Source organism: Thunnus maccoyii, chromosome 4 (genome assembly GCF_910596095.1).
Source record: "Thunnus maccoyii chromosome 4, fThuMac1.1, whole genome shotgun sequence".
NCBI classification, from domain to species: domain Eukaryota; kingdom Metazoa; phylum Chordata; class Actinopteri; order Scombriformes; family Scombridae; genus Thunnus; species Thunnus maccoyii.
The window spans coordinates 33,952,872-33,976,447 of record NC_056536.1 but is presented as its reverse complement, the minus strand read 5'-3'; the positions used below and the strand labels follow the sequence as shown (position 1 = coordinate 33,976,447).

At 38.3% G+C, this 23,576-nt stretch overlaps 1 protein-coding gene across 1 annotated transcript in view; it reads right to left on the bottom strand.

Annotated features, from left to right (window-relative positions):
- Nucleotides 1-21,873, bottom strand: part of LOC121896281 (myosin-7B-like) — a 43,457-nt gene extending 21,584 nt beyond the window's left edge. The window contains exons 1-19 of the mRNA XM_042410084.1: nucleotides 21,774-21,873; nucleotides 21,483-21,586; nucleotides 20,913-21,056; nucleotides 20,516-20,672; nucleotides 17,455-17,482; nucleotides 16,123-16,216; nucleotides 13,869-13,961; nucleotides 13,506-13,569; nucleotides 13,130-13,228; nucleotides 11,111-11,214; nucleotides 10,876-11,014; nucleotides 9,068-9,186; nucleotides 7,650-7,799; nucleotides 6,407-6,577; nucleotides 5,591-5,770; nucleotides 4,091-4,223; nucleotides 3,822-3,898; nucleotides 3,041-3,128; nucleotides 856-973 (exon numbers count right to left, since the gene is read on the bottom strand). Coding sequence (XP_042266018.1) covers nucleotides 856-973; nucleotides 3,041-3,128; nucleotides 3,822-3,898; nucleotides 4,091-4,223; nucleotides 5,591-5,770; nucleotides 6,407-6,577; nucleotides 7,650-7,799; nucleotides 9,068-9,186; nucleotides 10,876-11,014; nucleotides 11,111-11,214; nucleotides 13,130-13,228; nucleotides 13,506-13,569; nucleotides 13,869-13,961; nucleotides 16,123-16,216; nucleotides 17,455-17,482; nucleotides 20,516-20,672; nucleotides 20,913-21,056; nucleotides 21,483-21,586; nucleotides 21,774-21,873 — 2,162 coding nt within the window. The remainder of the gene's footprint in view (nucleotides 1-855; nucleotides 974-3,040; nucleotides 3,129-3,821; nucleotides 3,899-4,090; nucleotides 4,224-5,590; nucleotides 5,771-6,406; nucleotides 6,578-7,649; nucleotides 7,800-9,067; nucleotides 9,187-10,875; nucleotides 11,015-11,110; nucleotides 11,215-13,129; nucleotides 13,229-13,505; nucleotides 13,570-13,868; nucleotides 13,962-16,122; nucleotides 16,217-17,454; nucleotides 17,483-20,515; nucleotides 20,673-20,912; nucleotides 21,057-21,482; nucleotides 21,587-21,773) is intronic.
- Nucleotides 21,874-23,576: the final 1,703 nt, after the last annotated feature.

Below are 23,576 nucleotides of genomic sequence, written 5' to 3'. Positions count from 1 at the left end.
GCAAAGTTTGAGAAGATGTTTCAGGTTCCCTTTGCTCCAGAAGTAAAGACTCTCCAGACTCTCAGGTCTCTCATGGTTGAATCATCACAACAACAGATGAACAACTGTGTTAGAAAATATCTGCTTCTTTAGTAAAAAGTCTCAACACTGTGGACATCTACCTTGAGGTAACTACGATTCCCAAGGTGCATTTTGGCAAGAAAACAGCCAATCACAGAGCTAAATTCAATTTACTTCCAAATTTTGGATCGACTGTAGATGAATTCAGCGACTGTGGCACCGTGTACAGCTCTGATTCACACACTCTGACTGGTTTCCTCCAGCAGCCGAGGCTCATGGGTATTGTAGTATTCTCAGCCGTCCACCAAAATCACAGACAAAACTCGATTTCTCAGAAACAAAGTTGAAATAATCTGAAACTGACGATCCGAATATAAACCTACATGATGGTTACATACAGCAGAGCTTCAATGTGCAGTTTAGTGACGGTAATGACGTGTGTTTTCTGTTGTTTAAGCCTCTAAATCCTCCTCACAGACTCTATGTGAATAATATAATAACAAACTTTATTTATACAGCACTTCTCAAACAAAGTTACAAATTGCTTTACATGGTTAAAACATTTAAGTACAATTAAGCAGGTTAATCATACCGCTATTAACCTGAGATTAAAAAATAATAATGATAAATAAAAACAATAAAACAACAGTAGCAATAAAACAGATAAGACATGTTTGAAATAAAACAGTGTGGTATCGATTAAAGGCCTTTTTAAAAGATGTCACTGACTCTGCAAACAGCTCCTGAAGTCGCCTTTAGTCTGTTTCTGTAAACAGTTGGAGGGTTGAGACTCACCGCTGTTTAAACTCGGCGTACAGGATCCGGTTCGGAAAGCCCTTTCTGCAAATCCTGATCCCCTCCAGGACTCCGTTACACCTCAGCTGGTGCAGAACCAGGAAGGGATCCATCACACCTGAACGACACACACACACACAAACACTTCAGCCATCTTCAACAACTTTGCATTTGTGACATTGAAGGGGAAATTATATTCGTCTCGAGTGTGAAAGTTCATCCTTATCAGCTTTTTCAACAGCTTCTTACATTTCCTCAGAGGATGGAGTTTGGAAGACTGCAAGATGCGTTTAAAAGCTCTGTAAAAAGCTAGTTTTTTTTAGCTCTGGCATTTTTACTTCTTTGTTTGTTTTTGATTAAATTTTTTTTTTTTAATTTGGTGCAAGTTAGTGTTTTTGAATTGGAAAATATTAACAAATTCAATCAAACTTGATGTCTACAGAAAAGTACTAAAATTTAGCATTTTACTGTGTTAGAATGCAAATATTTTCAAGTCCAGCTTAGACTGATAAAAGCTGAGACTGAGAAGCTGAATCTGAAATGTACTTCAAGGCAACCGTACAGAGGATCAACCCTTTTGATTTAGGTCAGTGATTCTCCACCAGGGGTGGAAGGACATGGAAGGACTGTAGAGTAGTTCAACTAATTAAATGTATATATACATATATGTAGAGAGAGAGAAAGAGAGATTACGTTTTGTTTAGAAAAAAATATCCACATATTGACCGAGCTGTGACACATGAGCACTGTGTGTTGAGATAGAGAGTTCATGAAAACTAGTAAACAAGTGAGCAGAAAGGTCTAAAGAGTGAGCAAGAAGTAAAGCATAAACGAGTCAGTCGGAATCGGCAGCTCAAAGTATCAGTAACTGATAAATGAACAGATACACAGTTGAAACAATAAGCTACAAGTAAAGAATGTTGTGTTATACGAGTGGCGTAGTCTCTTTAAGAAATAGCCCAGTGCATAGGAAGTGCGCATGACGCATGTGTGTGGTCGAGCGAGAGCGAGAGAGCGAGTGGGTGTGACTGTGTTAGGGGCGACCGGAGCAGTAAGAGAGAGTTAAGTCAGCAGTTAGCTGTGACAGTAATAGTACAGTGTATGTACAGTTCGAGCTGTTCTGGCAGAGAATAAATGCTAACTTAACTCTCTCTTACTGCTCCGGTCGCCCCTAACACAGTCACACCCGCTCGCTCTCTCGCTCTCTCTCGACCACACACATGCGTCATGCACACTTCCTATGCACTGGGCTATTTCTTAAAGAGACTACGCCACTCGTATAACAGTTGAAAAGTTGAAATATTTTGCTAAAAGCAAACTAACCTAAACTTTAGATGAATTAAAACATTATTACTTCACTTATAGAATCAATCGAAGACGTTCGGATCGCGGTGGTTGGTGTTGATAAACGGGTACTGAGTCCATCTATAAGGGCTGTGCAGGTACACCAGACAAAAAGGATGGCAACTGCTGATTTGAAGGAATTATCTCCCTCCAGCTGTATGATTCTCACTTTTACTTGTTAGCCTGACTGAAGCCCTCGTAAGTCTGTGTTGTCTCTACATGCCTTGTGTGAACATGTGCCTTTATTATTACTATTATTATTTTTAGGATTATTATTATTTTCTACAGTCTGTTTTTGTTCTTACTTTTATCTTTGCTGTAAAGAACTTTGTTGTGTGTAAAGTGCTTTATAAATAAGGTTGGGTTGAGCTGATTTAGTTGACATTATGACGTTTCCTCTTTTTTGTCCCACTAGTGGTAAAGTTTAAATCACAGACTGTAATCACAAGTCAGTGTCATGTCTGACATGTCTAATTTCTGACAATTACAGTCAGTTTCTCCTACTTGGTGAAAAGAACTACAGGAGTTTCACCAAACCGGTGGCAAAATGGCTCCAAAGCTACAATCACTGTCAGTTACACAGAAATAAAACTCCAAACACTACTATGATCTATTCAGCGAATGAGAAAAGAGCTATACTTCATTAGCATCGGGTTTCACTTGTTAACAAACTCTGAAATATAAAACACAAGAAACCAATTTTTGGCTATTTAAATGCTGTGACTATCATCTCGGACTGATACATGAACACTCTTAAATTGGAGCAATATGGTTGGAATAAGGTTTCCTGGTCCTGTCTGTCTGTGTGATGAAGGTTACAGTGTCATTGTTGTCTGGTTACCTGGATTCTTGCTCTCGTTGGGGATGATGCAGCGAACAAAGTGCGGCTGAGTGCTGCGGAGGTTCGCCATCAGCTTGTTTAGATTCTCCTGTAAATGAACAGACAGCTGATAGTGTGTCATGTGTCAAATGTCTCAGTCTATCACAGTCTGCTAGCATGTTTACTGCCACATGCAACATAGTAGACACTTTTCAGTAGTAAATTATATTTGAAAATGATGTTTGTTGTCTGGTAATTACAGTGTCATTGAGTTGTGTCCTTCGTTATCTGATATTTCACGGATATTTTGACACAAAGAATGTGTGCCTGATCGCTGCGATTTCATTGGGATGAGGTGAATTTTGCTGACTTAAATGCTTGCGTGACCAGACTTTAAAGGACCAGTGTGTAAGAGTTAGTGACATCTAGCGGTGAGGCTGCAGATTGCAACCAACTGACTACCCCTCCCCTCCCCCTCCCCTTCCAAGTGTGTAGGAGAACCTATGATGCTTGTGAAACATGCAAAAAAACATGAAAGTCCCTCTCTAGAACCAGTGTTTGGTTTGTCCATTCTGGGCTACGGTAGAAACATGGCGGTGCAACATGGTGGGATCTGTGGAAGAGGACCCACTCCCTATATGAATATAAAGGGCTCAATCTAAGGTAACGAAAAAACACAATGATTCTTATTTTCAGGAGATTATACATTGATTAAAACATACTTATGAATATTACATTCCATTTCTGTTAAGTCTGTTCCGTTAGACGCCACTAAATTCTACACACTGCACCTTTAACTCACCTTGTGTAACTGTGAAACTGTCTGGAAGGAAGCTGCTTTCCTCTTCCTGTGTTTGGTCTCCAGCTTCGGATCACAAGCTGTAACGCAGCACAAACCACACGTGTTTACTACATACAAACACACTGTCACTACTCTCACTTGTATTTTTTTTCTTATAGTTCTGTTCTTTATCGTCTGCACGTTTTTTTTTCCTGTTTGCAGTCTTTAGGGTCTCTTTGTTTGTCACAATTTCTTAAACAGTCCGACCAGTGTCTCTTTTGTAACGTTACCCATCTCGGAGCTGATGTAGCTCTCAAACAGTGCAGCCATCATTTTGTTGGAGGATTTCTGGAACAAAGCCACCACCGTCTCATTCAGGGGATCTCTATTTTTATCCAGCCAGCCTATGATGTTGTATGGTACCTGCAGAGAGGTAACACAGTCATCAACATACTTCACATTTAACACTGAAGAACTGAGTTTATGCATTGATTTTGTACAAAATAAACAAAGAACAGTGTGTCTTATATTTGAATCTTATTTCTCAGATAGGGACTACTTTGTGTTGATAAATATACGTCTGAGCAAAGTATGTGGAGTTCCCCAAGACTCCATTCGGGGGGCCTCTGCTCTTTAACTCCTACATGCTCCTACTAGCTCAATTTGTGGAAAACAACAAACTATGCGGTCGACACAGATTTCATAACAATATCACCAGCTATGGTCCCGTTCATCAGTGATTTGATTTTGTGCCAAAATTTCCTCCAGTTAAACGAAGATCAAACAGAAATAATTGCTTTTGTTGCCAAAGCAGGACGATTAAAAGTGCTCAGCTTGAGTCACTGATGTTAAAAACCACAAACCAGTCCAGAAATCTGGTTGTTATAAATTTCAGCGCCCACGTTAAGAAACTTACAAAAATGGGCTGAAAGCTAAAAATATATTCTTTTTTTTGGACACTTAGTGGCAGCAGAACAAGTTGTAAACACTACACTGACATACTATCGCTTTATAAAGTTGATAAGGTTAACAAGTTAGCAAACAGTCGCCTATTTTCGCATCCTGCAGACACAGATCGACATTATCATACTATTGGAGTCGTGTTTCTGTCCACCTGATGAATGTAAGTCCGATATTCACTCTCTTGGCTCTTAAATTTAATTTTTCTGTCATAGTTCCTGGCTCCCAGAAAGTTCCTGCTCCAGGGGCAGGACTGAAGCAAATGACAAAGAACAACCTGAAACAAGTTGCCTAATCCTCACAGTTTGTCGGATGTGGTGGAAACGCAAACAGGAATGTGCAAAAAGAAACATTCAGTCCTCAGTTTGGTTCCTGAGTTTATTTCCTGGAAATAAGGAAGCACCATCAGCGTTCATCGATTACATGTCATTAGAATCAGCTTATCCAATAAGGGCTCTATTTTTGTTATTAAACTGTTAAACATAAAGCTTGAAACACCCAGCAAAAGCCACAACTCTGCTTCTTTTCAGTGTTAGCTGTGTTATTTTCTACTCTATTTCCAAGTTGTAATATTCTGTCTCCAAAATCAGCAGCTGCTGCGAGAAACTCAGGAACCTTCACCTGCTTTTCAACTCATCTAATTCTGACCTGGCTTTTCTGATAAGAAACTTTAAATTAAATTGGAGCCCGATCAATCAAAGCATCCCTAAAATGAGCGGTAACAGCTGCAGTATCAGCAGTAAGCCGGTAGTAATATTAGCATGAGTATTTACAGTAGATGTAGTAGTAACAGTAGTAGTTGCAGTGGAACAGTCGAAGCTGACACTCACCACTCCAGCATAGTGAACCAGCTCAAAGTGAGTCTCATATTTGCGCTTCCTGTCCAGCCGCGGTCGCTGGAAGTTGGGCGACTTCCCCACGTGGTTGTCGTAGAGTTTTGTTTTAAAGCTCTGGTCCGTGGCCTTGGGGAACATACACTCCTCCTCCATGATGGACAGGATACCCATGGGCTGCACACAGACAGTTTCCACATTGATTAAACCTGCATTCACTGATGTTTTCATCAATGACAAGTAGTGAACACAATACTGACATATCATCAGCTTTTAAGTTCATATGTTGAACTTGAAGCAGTTGCTTATTTCCACAGTAACAGCAACATTATCATTCATTTGGAGTCGTGTTTCTGTCCAATATTCACTCTCTTTTAGCTCTGTTTTGGATCTATATGGAGTTATAAAAATATCAACTATAGCCACTTTTCTTGTATTTTTATATCAAATACACTTTTCCTCTCAAATCAAAATATTGATTTTTGGCCCAGCCCTAAATTTCATAGGGAATTGAATTCTGCTTAATTTTAGAGGTTTTAGATTTAAATATCATCAATAGCTCAATTACACCTTGAGCATTGTTTCATAATATATGTAACCTATTTACCTGTCAAGGCTCATTGATTACATCCTGCCTCAGCAATATGTTTTAATGGGAAATTTAAATTTAATACTGTGTGTGCTCTGTGAGTGAGGTTGTACAGTGAAGTTTAAAACATGGGGGACCAACTGACATAGATAATTACTCCAACACCTGGTTTCACAAAAATATATCCTCACATCGAAGGACGATCACAAAACAAGCAAACACACCTTCTCTATGAGGTCTATGCAGGCCTGTAAGTCCAGCCCGAAGTCTATGAAGGTCCACTCTATCCCTTCAGCCTTGTACTCCTCCTGCTCCAGAATGAACATGTGGTGGTTGAAATACTGCTGCAGCTTCTCATTGGTGTAGTTAATACACAGCTGCTCAAAGTTATTGAACTGCAGAAAGAGAGAGAGAAAGAGAGAGAGAGCAGAAACATTTTAGTATCAGCACATCACAGGACACAAACTGTTCGCCTAGCTCCATCAAAAGGGAAAACATTCACCTTACAGCAACTCCTGCTTGCTGTTAGCAAACGAGCTAATCAATAGTTAATCCTGTCGTTGCATGTAAAAGTGCATGACCCGAACCTAGCAAAATCATTAAATCTTAAGAAACGTCTTATCCAGTAAACACTTTAGTAATGTGTAAATTGGTTGCTTTGAAACATCTGTAGTGCCATCAGAACGAAAGCAACCAACTGTGTAAACATGATGTCACTGTAGCATCATGAGCTATAACATAACTCTCCAACTCTCTTAGAGGCCAAAAATTACATAAACTAAACTACCGATCCTTTGTGAATCTAGGTGGGACTTTGGTTTATTATATCTGTATACCTGGAGAAATATGTGTTTTAGAATTAGCAGTATTGAAGCAGTTCACAGTGAGAGGGAAATATCCCATAATGTGAACCTAACCGTTGTTATTTGGTCATTTAGTTTAACATTATTGGCATGATATTTTGTAATTTGAGGTGTATTGTGTAAAGCATCAGGTCAGATATGTCGACCGTATTCTACATCACCTCTTTTAATCTTCAATCTAAACGGCTCAGATATTATTATAGCAAAATAATGTAAAACAGTTGGTTCATTCAGCTAGTTTACAGTTCCACCTGCAGTTATTAGCTGTAAATATTTAGTAACAGCACATCTCTACTTGACAACTAGTTTGTGTGGTGCAACTGGTTTTAATTTAGTGATGTGTAAATCTGCACTTAATACACACTTAATAAGTTATAACAAGGCTAAGCTTGAACTTTGAACAGCTGCTGCAACCAGATGCTGCGTGCAGTCAAAGCGCTCAGCATGAATAGCTTTAATGCCAACTGCTGCTAAAAATCAGAAGGCTAGGTGTCTAGTGCATTATTTTATATATATTTCCCCCAAATTATTGATATTTGGTATGTTTGGAAACTCTTGGATGTTGATGTAGAATGAAGAGTTGGCGTCTCTGTCTCTGGTTTACCTCAAAGATCTCAAAGCCAGCAATGTCAAGGACTCCAATGAAGTACTGGCGAGGCAGAGCTGTGTATAAGGACGAGTTGATGCGATTCACCAGCCACTTAAACATCCGGTCGTATGTGGCTTTAGCCAGGGCTGCCACTGCATAGTTAACCTGCACACACACATAAAGTAGCCAATCAGGTTCACTGTACTTGAGTACAATTTTGACAAGCTTTTAAAATACAACACATTGTTAAAGATGAAACCAGTGGTTTCCAACCTTTTTGTCTTTTGACGTCTTACAAAAAGCAGTGTGTAGTCGGGGTCACATTTCACATGTCTATGAGTTGTTAACAGCTCCACCAAATAGTGATTTTTCCCTCTAAACTTCTCACATGCTTTCATTTCAATAAATGTTCAAATGATCCAATATTTCAGCAAAAATCAAAGATTAGAGAAAAAGTCCAAAAACTGAAAACAGATTTGTGTATCAGAACTTTGTTTTTTCTTCTTTCCTCTCCCATTAATCATCTCACCACCCCTCAGATTTATCTGCTGACCCTTTGGAGGGGCCCAACCCCTAGGTTGGGAACCACTGGACTAAACTAGCTAACTGTATATAAAGTAGTGTAAACTAGCTCCACCTCCAGCAGCTACAACAGTAACATGCTGCTCTAACACTGATGCTTCACTATTAATAATCTAATGATGTCATATATAATAATATATCAGTCAGAGGGACCAAACCACTACTTTTACTGCAATACTTTAACTACATCAAGCTCATAATACTTATGTACTTTTACTGCAATACTTTAACTACATCAAGCTCATAATACTTATGTACTTTTACTGCAATACTTGAACTACATCAAGCTCATAATACTTATGTACTTTTACTGCAATACTTTAACTACATCAAGCTCATAATACTTATGTACTTTTACTGCAATACTTGAACTACATCAAGCTCATAATACTTATGTACTTTTACTGCAATACTTTAACTACATCAAGCTCATAATACTTATGTACTTTTACTGCAATACTTGAACTACATCAAGCTCATAATACTTATGTACTTTTACTGCAATACTTTAACTACATCAAGCTCATAATACTTATGTACTTTTACTGTAATACTTTAACTACATCAAGCTCATAATACTTATGTACTTTTACTGCAATGCTTTAACTACATCAAGCTCATAATACTTATGTACTTTTACTGCAATACTTTAACTACATCAAGCTCATAATACTTATGTACTTTTACTGTAGTAGGATTTTTCATGCAGGACTTTTACTTGTAATGGAGTATTTGCATTTAAGTACTTACGTAAAGCAAAGGATTTGAATACTCCTTCCACCACTGATGAAGGCATACAGAAAGAAATGGGTTTAGTTTAGTTAAATTGGATTGACTGATTGATTGGTTACCTGTTCTACAGTCTGTCCTTTAAAGATGTACTCGTTTCCAACTTTGACGCGGGGGTTCAGCAGGCCTTTCAGCAGGTCAGCAGAGTTGATGCCCATCAGGTAGGCTGCCTTATCCAAACCTAAACACACAACACATACATCATAAATATACTATATGTACACATATAATTCATTATACCATGGCCACTGATAAGTGACCAGTGGAACCTCGAGCCTTTGGGTGGGCGTTTCCAATGACATTGGTTGACTGACAGCTAGGGTTGGAGTTTCTAGAAGACATGCCGTCAACTTCGGTGGTGCTGTAGTGACTGGAGAACATCATACAGTAATGTTGATATAAGATGATTTTTTCCCCCTTTTTCAAGTCAAGTTTTAACCTGTACGTCTCTACACAACAGTCAGTTTTTGGAGGACCATCTTGCTGTTAAATTTGAATTTCAATCAGGAAGTGGAAGCTAGTTAGCCTGGTTTGCTAACGTTAAAAGTCATAGCCAGTGGTGAAAGAAGTACTCAGACCTTTTACTTAAGTGAAAGTAGCAATACCACAATGATCAATGTGTACTTAAAGTATCAAAATAAAAACTACTCATGCAAAATGGCCCAATTTAGAGTGTTATATGTATCATACATGTGCTTACTTCATTTGCCTGCCATCAAGTTAATGAGGAACAACAGTGGACCTGCCGCCGTCAACGTTTGTCATTTTAACCTGAGAAAATGATGCTCAGTGTGGCTAAAAATAAGAAGCTGTAAGCTGAATGCTACTCTTTTCCAATTAGAAAAAGAGAGGAGTGATAAAAAGGTTTGAGAACAGTTGCGTTAACATCAGACTTTAGTGAATCTATATATTTTCCAGTCTAGTTGGCAGAACTCAGAGTCACATTACTGCACACTGATGTGCCCAAATAATTGTTCACATTCCCACACTCTAATTTTAACTCATATTGTTCTTGGTTTACATGAGGGAATGGCGCTCAATTTCCATGCATATATCCCCTACCATTGCAGCAGCCCTGGCCTGGGGTGATGGGGAAACGGTAGTTTGTCACCCTGCGTGTTTGACAGAATCCTATCATTCCTATGTTATAGGTCCACCAGCAGCAGCCACACCAGCTCTACCTCAATGACAGGAGGTTTGGCGCCAAGAGTATCACAGAGGGGGAAGATCAGCTCTGTATGTGACACCTGGAGGGGGTCACGCGTCCAGTGACAGAGGGGTGGAGGGGTCTCCCCAGCACTGGCACTGTTATGAGGTGCCAGGCTGATGAAGCCTCTCTGATGTGTCACTGAGCCAGCGTTGATGGAGCTGATCGCTAGTGTTATGGAATTTTCCATCTTTAGGGGTTACAAATTGGGTTACATTGGGTCAAGCCTGGGCCTTGAGGTCACACTGTAAATATTAAGCAGGAAGGAGGCAGTCGCTGCAGTAGCATTAACAGCTAACCTAACGTTTTCATCCTGCAAGAGCTCCTGAACATCAGTGCAGCTAGTGAATATCTTCACCAAGCTGTCACTGTTTTCCTGAGTAACTTCAACTTCTCCAACATTTTTTGGAGAACAGCAAACACAACCTCTGAGTTTGGATGACAAATGAAGTTAATCAAGGCAATAACAGAAAAGAAATTAACAAAAGTTTCAGTCTTTAACTTAAGTCTTTGACTTTAAATGACTGTTTTTACTATGTAGAATGTAGTCCTTTTAATACACATCTATTTTAGCATAAGGACACTTGAGGGACATGTTTCAGCTTTTACATGACATTTAAGTTCATCAGATCACATGTTGTAACAAATAAATGCATGTCTTACTCTCAGTGCCGTCGGCATCGGCCTGCTCCTCTCTTTGTTTCTTCTTGAACTTCATGTTGCCAAAGTGCATGATGGCTCCAACGATTTTATAGCAGCCGTACTTTTCCTCTGGCATGAAGCCCAGTGTGTCCATGGCATGCTAAACACACACACACACACACACACAAACACACCTTTAGATGGAGGTGGCAGTTAGAGATGAAACCGTCAGCACATTGCAGTGAGTGTTTCTTACATCAGTGAGTTTCAGCTCCTCGTCATCTTTGATGCCTTCCACTGTGGTCACACCCTGAGAGCAGAAGTGGTAGTCGTGGGGGTTGGTGGTCACCAACAGCATATCTGGAGCCCAGGACAACAGCATAATTACATTAAATCAGTGGTGGAAATAGGTACATTTACTCAAGTACAAGTTCCTTGTAAATAAAGTACAAGGAACTTGCACTACTCCATTACATTATCTGCAACTTTAGTTACTTCTCAGATTAAAGTTTGTCATGAAATAAGATAACCGTCTAAATTAAACTGCATCCCAACTGTTTCACATTCTGTAGACCTAGTGAGACTTTATTTTCTAGTTATTGTGGGGTTTTGTTTATTGTTTTGGCCTTGGAGACCTTGACGCCTTATTTGCTTCCCTTTCTGTTATTTCAGTCAGTCAGTTAATCTCTGTTAATCATCCTTTTTTTTTTTTTATAATGTCACACTATGACATTAGAGGTCATAATAGTCCCTCAGATTTATCTTGTGACTCTTATAAAGTCCTGAAGATAAAATAATAACAATAAAATGCTGCTTATGCACTGATTAATCAGAATTAATAATGTACTTTAATGAATGTATTTAAAATAGTCACAGCCTGATTTTTCTGCTAAACGAGTAGTTTAACTTTAAATACTTCTGAGATCTGAGTACGTCTTCCGCTACTGCATTTAATTGCATCTCTTAATTATCATTATTAACCCTGAAAGTAGGAATGTTATATTACCTTGTCATACTTTATCCAAAAGAAAAATCAATAGTTTTTTTTCTCTCATGAAATAAGGAGAAAGTCTCATCACTTTTGCTTTTATGTTTGTCTTTAAAGCTGCATTAGTTGATTTCTGGCCATCACGGCCAACAAGCTGACAGATACAAAAACTGACCTTATAAAAGTATTGTGGTAACATGTTGCCTGTTTACACATCCAGCAGACGCCAGACATTCTCCTTTTTAGTTCTGGTTCTGAGGGAAGTATCTGTCTCTGTAGCTGCTAAATGCTCCACTTTTTTCACCAGCTAGTCTCTTAACTGTGTCTGTTTCTGCTCTACAGTGGATTTATCAGAGCAATGCAGGACATAAAACCAAAACAGTGCATCGTGTTGAGGGAGTGTGAATATTTCTCTTTCGGTTTGACTCAACGAGCAAGCCCGTTCACATTTGGCTGCCCCGTCAAGCTCTTAGTGAGTGATTTGCCGCCTGTCATAGAAAATTAATGTGAGATTTCTGTGTGTATTTGACCCTTAATGATTGTCCCAGTCAGCGAATCGGTGGGTGTTTACTGCTGTATAGTATCTCTGACCAAACCAGAAGTGACTTAATCTGTCCAATCACAAACAAAAAATGTCTTCCCTACCTTTTCTGTTTTGTGTTTTCTAAAATGTTGTCGTGTTTCTGTTTGTTGGTGTTTTTTAAACGTTTTTGTTTTCTGAAATTTTGTGGGGTTTTTTTATCATTATTTCTGTTTTTGTTTTTATGTTTTCACTTTTGTTAAGTATCATGTTTTTTAAGGTTTTTATTTTTGTGTTTTATATTTTAGTTTTCTTGAATGTTTTTGTGTTTTTAATTTGGATGATGTGTTTTCAGTTTTGTTGTTGTGTTTTGTCCCTCAGGGTCGCTGTTAATATGATTATTGATCATTTTTGCACTACTTTCTGACATCTTATAAACTAAACAATTGATTGATTTGTTGAAATACAATCAATAGATGAATCAATGAATATAATCATTAGTTGCAGTCCTGATGCATGCATACACTAACAACACTTAAGACTATAATCAATATATAATATTTTAAAATAAAATTGTGATTAGATAACACTGTACATGTTGAAATAATTTGTGGCTCTTATTTCTAAAAGTTGATTAATTTCAAATAATTGAATAACATCAATAATATTCAGTGTCAATTTACTTTATTTCACAGGGATAATCCACTTAGTGCGAGGTGGTGATCCTAGCTTGTGATTGGACAGGATCTGGTGGTGGGTGGGGTTACCTTGTAGTTCTGGCTTGTGATTGGACAGGATCTGGTAATAGATGTGGTAGCTTCTCTCTCCCGGCTGCTGGAACACAACTCTGGACTTTTCTAGAAGGTCTGATAAAGATAAAAGGTCTCTCCAACACACCGATCATACTACAGGACTATATATCACAAATAAAATACTGAAACATTTACCAAATGACCATAGTAAAATATGAAACAATTTATCTCTGTTTTGTATTTTTTAAAATACGAAATCTATCAAACGTGTCAAATGTTGCTTGAAATTTGCAGTTTTAAGATAAAAGCTACTTTTATCATCATTTAAAAAAAAATTAAAACCAGCCAGGACTGTTGTAGAAAATCTTGTTAACACACAAACACAACTCACAGATGTCGACGTCAGCAGACGCCAGCCTCCCTGTCGGCCCAAAATGAATTCTGATGAACTTTCCCTGAGACACACAAACACAGATCCACACTCATTATAACCAGTTATAACCATTCCTGCCAACGGTTGTTAGCCAGACTACTTTTCATGTGTTGTGCAGAAGTTACATTAACTTTGACTAGTTTTGATAAATTGTGTGACACATATTGTTTTTTTGTTCATTTTGAAATTCAAGGTCTTGGCTCGTGTCTTTCAGAGGGAGAAATTAGTTGTTGTTTTTGTTATTATTATTTCTGTCCAAAAGAGTGTTAAGGGCTTACAACATTTGTGTTTGCAAATTTTCATATTAACTTGAATACACACAAAGCGAGAGGAGTTGTCGTTACGGATGGTTTTGGCATTTCCAAATGCCTCCATGGCTGGATTGGCTTCAATGATCTGGTCCTCTAAAGATCCCTGAAAACACAGACAGAAACAAACAGTCCACAGTGAAATATTTCAACAACTATAAAAAATGTCCATAATAAAATAATTACAGACTTTTAACCCTTACATACTCTTCACAGTATCTCCTCATGAATAGACTCTGTACCAAACTTTGGAACCACAGAATTCATTTATAAATACCTCATCAATCATTTAATAAATATGTGATTAATCCGTAATGAAGCTCCCAGAGAGCAGAAGGAGTTTATTCTTTAGGTTTTACACTATTTGTTTATGGAGAAGAACATTTACAATCTCACTATATAATAATCCTAAAACAAAAGAACTTTACAGCTGTAATGATTTCAATGAATGTTACTGAATGTAAAGAATGCAACATTTTTGAATGGAGAGTTTTTGAATTTTTGAATGAATATGAATCAAATTTGAACCAAGAACATCCTCTACAGTTTGTACAAAAATGTGTACCAGCTGCAAAAAATATATATATATATATTCCCAGTTTTGCATATTCAGGGTCACTTTAGGAAACATAATAAAATTTCATGCTGAAATTAAAGCTGCAAGCAGCGTTGAACGGGCCCTCGCGCCTCTGTGCACGTCGGGCTGCGGTGCAATCGAAGGTCTTCTGTCACGGGCATGTAGATGTCTTCAGACAGTGCAAGAAGGAGATAAACATCACTTCCTTTGTCCACTATGTTTCCTGCTGCTGGGGCTGCTTCACTGAAATTTGGTAGGGGGCGCTATTCAGCCAGTTTGCATCACTGATGGAATATTGTCATGTAGACGTGTTCAGGCCGGGACTCTCATCAAACATGTAAAGTTTGGTGCAGACTGGAGCATTTACAATAAAGTTATAGCAACTTCCTCTGTCATGGCGAAACATCAAATCTCAACGGTGTGAGGATGAGAATTTTCTGCAGGTCTGTCTTGCTCACACCTGTGGCATCAAAATTATGCAAGTTTTGGGCCCATTCACTTGAATTTCAATTAGTAAATTTCAGTGAAGCAGCCCCAGCAGCAGGCAAAATAATCGACAAAGCAAGTGATGTTTATCTCCTTCTTGCGCTGTCTGAAAACAGCCCGGGTTTGACGACGTCTACATGCCCGTGACAGAAGACCTTCGATTGCGTCGTGGCCGGACGTGTGCGGAGGGCCCGTTCAACGCTGCTTGCAGCTTAAATTTTGTAGGAAATTTCGTTGCGAATCCATTGATACAGGTTTGAAAGTAGTCAGACTTATAGTTTAGACGTCAGAAGCCTCTGTTTGACACAAAGGTCATGCCTCCTCATTGCTTTACATTGTAAGGGTGATGTGGCACTGCAACTTTTGGGGCTTATAAAATCCAAACCGTTCAAGTTATTACAAAGTTTTAAACAACTATTTTTCAACACAGTGTCATAAGTCATGTATCAAAGTTTGAAGTCGATACCATTAACGCTCTCGGAGAAGATTGTGTTTGTTCGGGGGCCAAAATTGAGGTAAAGTCTTATATTGACAGGCTAACTGCGGACTTCCTGTTGGATTTAGGTCAAGGTTGTCAGTGTATGATTTGTAGGTCTTGATGAGACTAATGAGTCGGTTTTGGTTTGATCTCTCTACGACATTCCTACGGGCCATTACGGCCATTTTAGTTACATAGGTGCTGCTAGAGAGCACATTTTGGCACTTTGGGGGTTAATTTTATTAAATTTTTCACCAGACCTGATGTGCGTGCCAAATTTGACTTTTGAGCATGTTTAGGGGGTCAAATTCAGGTCTGATGTCCAGTAATAATAAAGAAAGAAAGAAAGACAGAACAAACACATGAAATACAATAGGGCCTGAGCCCAAATAACAGAGTTTAGGATGTTTTTACTGCTCTTGAATATAAAAATTAGTCAAATGTGACCTGAACAATACGGGTTAAGAGTGTTTACTTGTAATGATCTAATAAATTGACAATTTGTAATATTTAATTCCACTAATTACATTTTAAAAAGCTATTAAAATCAATTAAAGTCAATTTGCATTTTAAAAAAGTTAGCATTTTAGCATGCTAACTGTACCCATGTTTTAGCAAATCCCGAAGTTCCTAAAGACACTAACCTCATATTCCACCCATATAGAGGGCAAATAAAACAAAAAAATTCTAATCAATATTAAGAAATGACATATTGGGAAGACTTACTCCTTTTTTCACAGTTTCTCCCTGAGCAGCAACGATGGCAAAGTACTGTATAACCCTCTTAGTGTTGACTGTCTTCCCCGCGCCCGACTCGCCGCTAATGCGAGGAAATAACAGACAGAGAAGGATTTCAGCTGCGGTTAAGTGAGAAAAATTACAAAGTTCAAATAACATTAAAGGACAGGTTCACAATTTTCCAGTTCATCTTAAAACAATGGCTACGCCTATGTTCTGTGAATCTGGGGTTACGTCATGTTTACGTTACCCTACCAATGTTGTTGCCATGGTAGTGACTTGTCAATCACAACATAGCTTCGCCCTCAAGCATACCCTGCTTTATCGTCAAATTTAAATTAAATGGGGCCACAATTTACTAAATGAACATCACACCGTATTGAAGAAAACTTGAAACAAGCGATTGAGGCCATAAACTCATTAGGAAACTGTTTACTGAGTGAGAAGTAGGGTAATTTTCTCATGGATTTCCCAAGCGGCAACCTCCGGGGCTGAAAAATGAAGCCAATGACCACTTGAGGCTGCAAAAGGGAGTCAATCCCCATAGACCCCCATGTTAAAATGTCCAACTTTACAGCAGAAATAAACATGTTTACAGCCGTCACCCGTTTAAATTTTATTAAGCCGTAAAGTTATGCATAATGAAGGACATGGCTGCTTTGAGTGACAGGTCCACCAGCCACTAGGTGGCTTGTTTCAGCCGTTCGGCCCGCCTCTTTGCCCATTTTTAATTGGCTGGGAGTTAGGCAGCGTCACGCACTTCAGCTTGAGCTTCAAAACTGCTCTTCAGAAACCATAGGGTGACGTCATGACGTCTGAGATTTCCATACGAATGCAGGTTTAGGGCACTTCTCATCGGCTTCACTTTTCAGACCCAGAAGTACCCGCTTGGTGTGAACAGGAGGAATGATTACAGCAAGAAAGACACGTTTCACTGTTCATCTGGGCTCCTGACTGTTGTTTTAAGACACACTTGAAACATTGTGAATCCATCCCTTAAAGGACAGACTTTTTGAGATGTTTAACAGAACAGTGAAAGAACACAACAATTTTTAAATTAATGTATTTAGAGAGTGCTTAGTAAATGAAAACAAGGATCTGATCTGAGCTTTTTTGTGATATTATCAAATTCAAATTTTAATACCATTTTTGGATTATAACATTACACCAATTTGCAGAAATGTAAAATATAATAAATATATTATAATAAATAAATAATATGTCAAATGTAAAGCTTATAATGTTACATCACACTTCAACGTTCTGTGGTACATTTCATTGCAATTTAAATACTGTAATGTCGCTGTGGCTCTGACTTACGTGATCAGCATTGACTGGTTTTCACGATCTGTGGAGGAAAATGAAAGTCATGTGAAGGAACAGCAGAGGACTGACTGGTAGCAGAATCAAAACATGTCCCAAAGGGTCTGGCAAACAAAAGTATTTCCCAAAATGTTGGAATGCTCTTTTTTAAAGTGCTCCTTTTCCTTATTTACACTGCCCTTCTGCAAACCAATTTCTATCTGGGATAATAAAGATGATCTCAGTCAGGTCTGTGGCGGTTAATGGAAAAATTAGATACCATTGAAATCAATGGCTGGAAGCTAAGCTAGCTAGAGAATCCTGATGAATTGGCCTGGCCAGTTTTATTGGTAACTATTAGCTTATGGCATGTCAATACATACAGTATGTCTGCTGATAAGTAACAAGCATGGGCATAGATTTGTCCGTATCAATGTCAAAGTGTTGCTGAATTGTCCCTACCATTATTTTTAACAATCTCAAACGATCTTTCCACGATAACTATTATTATGTTATTATGATGAAGAGTGAGAACATGGGATACAGTGGATACCCGACCTGATGATCTAACAACCCCTCAACTTCAAGCTGTACTGTCGACTAGCTGCAGCCCGACAGAAGTGAAGTCTGTGATGATCGGCAGTGAATCTGAAGTGGTTTGTATTTATACTTTAAATGTTTTAAATGTCACAGAATTTAAAACATATTCACTAGACAAATCTAATATCATTTGATATTATATTTAAATTTCAGGCGTTAGATGTTGGAAGCTAATTTCTGATTGATGCTCAAGCAGTTATAACGTTTAATTCAACAACTTTATTGAAGGTAAAAATGCCCCTAAAGCAAATAAGGACTAAGGTCATTTTTAAAGAAGAACAGCCCATAAAAAACTATTTTGGCCCTCTGACAAAAAATGTCCCTACCAAAGTTAAAACCAAACCTTTGCTCTTGGTAACAAGAAATTGCAATACAGAAACACAGAAGATATTTTTGAGGTGATTTAGAAACAGTCTCTCCATGACATTTGTCCACAAGAGAGCGCTGTTTGTAACAGCAGAAGTTACTACAACAGTATGCTATGTGTTAATGTCATTAAAATCACAGAGGGCTCAAAGACTAATATATAATAATATATACTAAGTTCTGTAGTGGATACTGATTTATATAAGAATATGGATAGTAAATTTTATAAAGATTAACATTGTGATTATCATGTTTTATTTATGTCTTATTGCTCCTTGTTGTTCTTCATGTCAGTGTGTCGAGGGATGGTTGTAGTTGGTGTTGATTGGTTGTGTTTTGTTGACTTGTCTTGCTTGCATGGCTACATGTACTGAATAGTGGATATTGTTGCTGTATTGTTGTACTAATGGTTTATTGTCTCTTGTTGATTTGCCTGGCTTGTGAAATGTCTTGTGAATGCTTATTTTTTGTTTGTTTCTGTGGTATCTTGCCGTTATCTGTCTGTAATTTCATTGGTTTCAGAACATCTCGCCAAAGGACTGCAGCTGAAAATTAACCAGCTGGCTAACAGAGGCACATTTCCAGAAATATTGATGTAATGTGATTTTATAAATAAATGAAATCCCAGGAACACGTTTCACTTTTTCAGAAATCCAAATGAAAGAAATCTTCAAGAATAGATTTGAGTTACAGAAGTGAGCAGAACAGCAGGTAGTCTGGAGACGCATTCCACTACTCGCCTGACATTGATCTTCTTCCACCTGATAAGATGCTAGAAGTAATGTCCTCCTTCAGCTAAGTTTGCTTTTTCAATATTATATCCATAATGAATTTGATGAATGCCTGAGCGACTGAAATATTCAGGATCCCTCCAGCCAAGACTGTAACACGTAGCTAATGACAGTTAGCTTCCTGACTAACAAGAATTTGAGGTTGAGCTGTTTTAGGAGTAGTATACAATTTGGTGATTAAAATTAATTTTAAAAACTTTTTTTTATTATTATTTTTACTGTAATTTCTGTCTTATGTTGTAGACTTTTCTTCGGCTAGGACTTTTTTCCTGGCAGACATTTCAACTACTCATAACAAGAAAAGTACAGGTGGAACTAGTAAGAAGTTTGCACCACTAATGGTGAGCAGAAGCTAAAGATTATGATCTTTGGGAAACTGATTTTACCATCTGCGGGTTAAATCAGTTCACTTTTAATGTCTGGGTCACTTTGAGTGAATTCAGTAACCATGGCAACACGTCTTATTTACAAGTTCAGCTACAAAGTGTTTTTAAATTCACTGCACTCTGATTCGCCCATGGCTTCTTCTCCATAGCAACAGCGGTCGAGGCTCATGGGTATTGTAGTGTTCTTAGTCGTCCACCAAAATCGTGGACAAAACGTGATTTCTCAGAAACAAAGTGTAAATAATGTAAACTGGTATCAGAATATAAACCTGTAAGGTTGTTACATTATCCAGGAGACTGATTTAAAGGAATATTTGAAAAGGGGATACAGAATGAGGAAAAGCACTTTCTGAACCAGCAACCCCTCCCACTTCACAGCTCCAGCTACGTCTCAATTCAGGGGCCATGTCCTTCAAAGGCTGCATTTGAATACACAGCAGCTGTTCCATTTTGAAGGCTCCTTCAAATGCAGCCAAGAAATGCAGCTGCCTTTTCTTGAATTTGGAGAATCCAATGGATGGATCCTTCATGGTCCTACCTATCCCAGAATACATTTCGCACCAACCAGCAGCAGCAGTGGCAGAGATTTTGGTCCAGGCTAAGCTGTTGTCAATAGTAGGACTATTAATATGTCACCTTATTAGGTGAGAAAGTAACCATCTAGATTTCCAATATGTGGTCAGTTTATCCAAATAACATAAGAGCCGCTGACCAGGTGAGACCGGCCAGTCATCTCAGCCGCTAGCAGCCTGACTTCTAAGATGATCAGCCGATCAACATGTCATCATCCCGGGAAGAACATGAACTGATTTGTGAAGCTTGTGAGTAATTTACCACCGGCTCTAATGTCTCCATAGCATTTTGATATATGATATACGAGGGACACATTAATGGGATAATGTAAGGGTTAGAGGTCAGAGGTTAAAGGTGACTCACTCTGCAGCAAGTCACAGTAGGCGTTGTCAGCGATGGCATAGATGTGGGGCGGCGCGTCTGAGCGACGTCTCCCTTTATACGCCATCACCACCTCAGGAGTGTAGACTGGCAGCCATTTGTATGGATTAACTGTCACGCAGAACAGACCAGAGTAGGTCTGACAGACAGACAGTTAGACATGTAGGCAAAGATAAGGAAGAAAGAGAGAGGAATTATTATAGATAAACATCTTCAAATTAATAAATGTCACAATGAAAAGATGTTTTTCTTTGATCAGGCTGATTTTAGTTTAATTTCTGGTATTTTCATTTAGATCTTCTTGCGTACAAATTCAAAATGTAAATGAACACAAGTAGAATCACACAGGGTTTGTGAGTAAGGTGGAGCAGATACTAACATAGATCATCCACATGCTGTATCTCCTCTTCAGGTTGAAGAGGACGGATGCTTCATTGAGGTGAGTCAGCATGGCCATGTCCTCCATCATGTCAAACTTGGGAGGGTTCATCGGCTGGAGATCATCTTCTTTTACTATCAGAAACTGAAACATGTGTGGAACACACAGGTTTAGCTTCTTACAAGATCTGCAGTGTTTTACAACCTCTGGACATCAGATTGTCATCAGATAATTATGGAGGTTTAATGATGTAGGGATGTGTGGTATAAATGATTTCTGCAAACAAGATGACAGTTGAGGATTTTGAAGTCTGTGAAGCATTCACATTTTAGCTGATATTTACTTCAACACATCAAACTATTGACTGTATATAAATATGGACGACTTCCAAATTGTTTAATCCATTGGAGTCCTTTGCCTCCGAGCTTATCAATTCCTTTTATTGATGCCAGCATGTTTTTATGACAGTTGTGCATTGCAAAACAATCGTCATAGATTCAGTGACTAAATAATAAATAATAACTGAGTAATTAAATCTTAAATAACAGATTAACTAACTAACTAACTGACCCGTCCATCTTTGGTCTCCACGGTGGTTTTGTCTCCATTCCGCTCTCTGACCTCCACTTCAGTATACGCTTCAGTATCATCAGGCATCCAAACACGCTTCGTACCTGAAAGAAACATAACCACAGTTTTATTTAATATATACTGTATGTACACATATATAGAAACACAAGATACAGATATGACGTGATAAGACGTATGCTATATACAGTTAAGCACACAGGGCTGATGTTCATTTAAAACATATTAATATAAATTATGGTTATATGTTTAAATATGTAAATGATTGTATACCGTCGAAAGCCTGCGCCTTGGCAGCCAGCTGCTCTATGTTGGTAAGACGAAGGTAACGACCAGATTCTCCAAACTCCTTCATGTCCAGGAACCGAGACATCTGACCACAACAACACATAGAAACACACATTAGTTAAAAGTCTGTAGCATTTGGTGTTGCTCAAAATTCAAAGCACAGTTTCCATAAACTCTGGGGCTTTATGAGAGAGGAAAGTGATGCTACTTGTGGTTCCTAGACAACTAGTCCTTAGAGAAGCCTCGATTAAACACTGAGGAGCCTCTGTGAACCCAGCCTCAAAAGGGCCATGAGATCTCAAGAACAACTTGAAGACCAATGCTGAATTACTGCCATAAAGAACTTGAACTATTTTGAAAAGCAAACTTTAACAACATTAAAGAACAGCCATGAAGAACAACTTAAAAGAAAACCCCTGAAGAAAAGTTTTGAGGTTTGACAAACCTCTACAACAAACTACAGCACTTTGTAGAGGAAACTTTAACATTGTAATTTGCTGCCAAAGTCTGATGCACACGGATGGACAAATGACATCACATGTGATGTAATTAGTCAAAATAGCCCATGTCAGCTGTTTGCGTCTGCTTTTCAGTTATTCATCTGTCTGTGTGTTGAATCTTGATTCTACGTGTGGCTGTTTTCTTGTGTCGTCACTAGATGGCACTGTTGCCTTGTTTGTGTGTTGCACTTAAATGACAGGTTCATAATATTTCCAGTGTGTCTTAAAACAACAGTCAGGTGTCCATAGTAACAGTGAAAGAGGTTTTCCTCACTGTAATCATTCCTCCTGTTCATACTGGATATTAAAAGATCCTTCAAATGTGCTTTCAATGGAAGTGATGGAGGCCAAAATCCACAGTGTGTCCACACAGTCATTTAAAAGTCTGTGTGAAGCTTCTATTCAGCTTCAGCAGTCATTTAAAAGTCTGTGTGAAGCTTCTATTCAGCTTCATCAGTCTGAGTTAGTCATATCAAGTGGATATCTGACACATTTACAGTCTTTTTAGCATCAAATTCCCTCTTTGTGTTTCCTCGGACAGTGTTTCCCTGTTGAGCTGCAGGTGGAAGTATAGTAACAAAAAGAGGAACTTTGGCACTAAAAAGACTGTAACGTTGAAAGATATCTACTTGATTTGACTCATTTGGACGCTGAAGCTTCATATTAGCTTCAGATAAACTTTGAAATACATTTTTTGCACAGAAGGAGGACTGTGGATTTTGTCCTCTATCACTTCTATTGTAAGGTCATTATGAAGGGATCTTCTAATGGTCAGTATGAACAGGAGGAATGATTACAGCAAGAACAACAGCTTTAATGTTCAATTGGGCTCCTGACTGTTGTTTTTAAGGACTTGAAAAATTGCTGTCCTTTAAACTCTACAGTAATGCTGCCTTCAAATCTATTTGTATATATGACACAGTGAATTCAGCACACACGTTTGGTGTCCATCCAACACCCTTTTGTTCTCTTTTTAAAAAGTACTGAATGATTTTTGACATACAAAACAACAACATAGGTGACGGCCAAAATCTCCACCAGTTTTAAAAGTGAATGACACAACTAAATTCATGAAATCAGGACTTCAAGAATACATCCTCTTACAGTAAATTCCACACTTTTCACACAGTGAACACGACCTGTCATACATGATCCAAAGCAACATGTGAAACGTGATAAAGCTGCAGTTTACTGGATAATAAAACTAAAACGATTAGTTGATCGCAAGAAAAATAATCGGCAACAATTTTGAAAATCAATTAGTTGTGTCAGTGATTTTTCAAGTAAA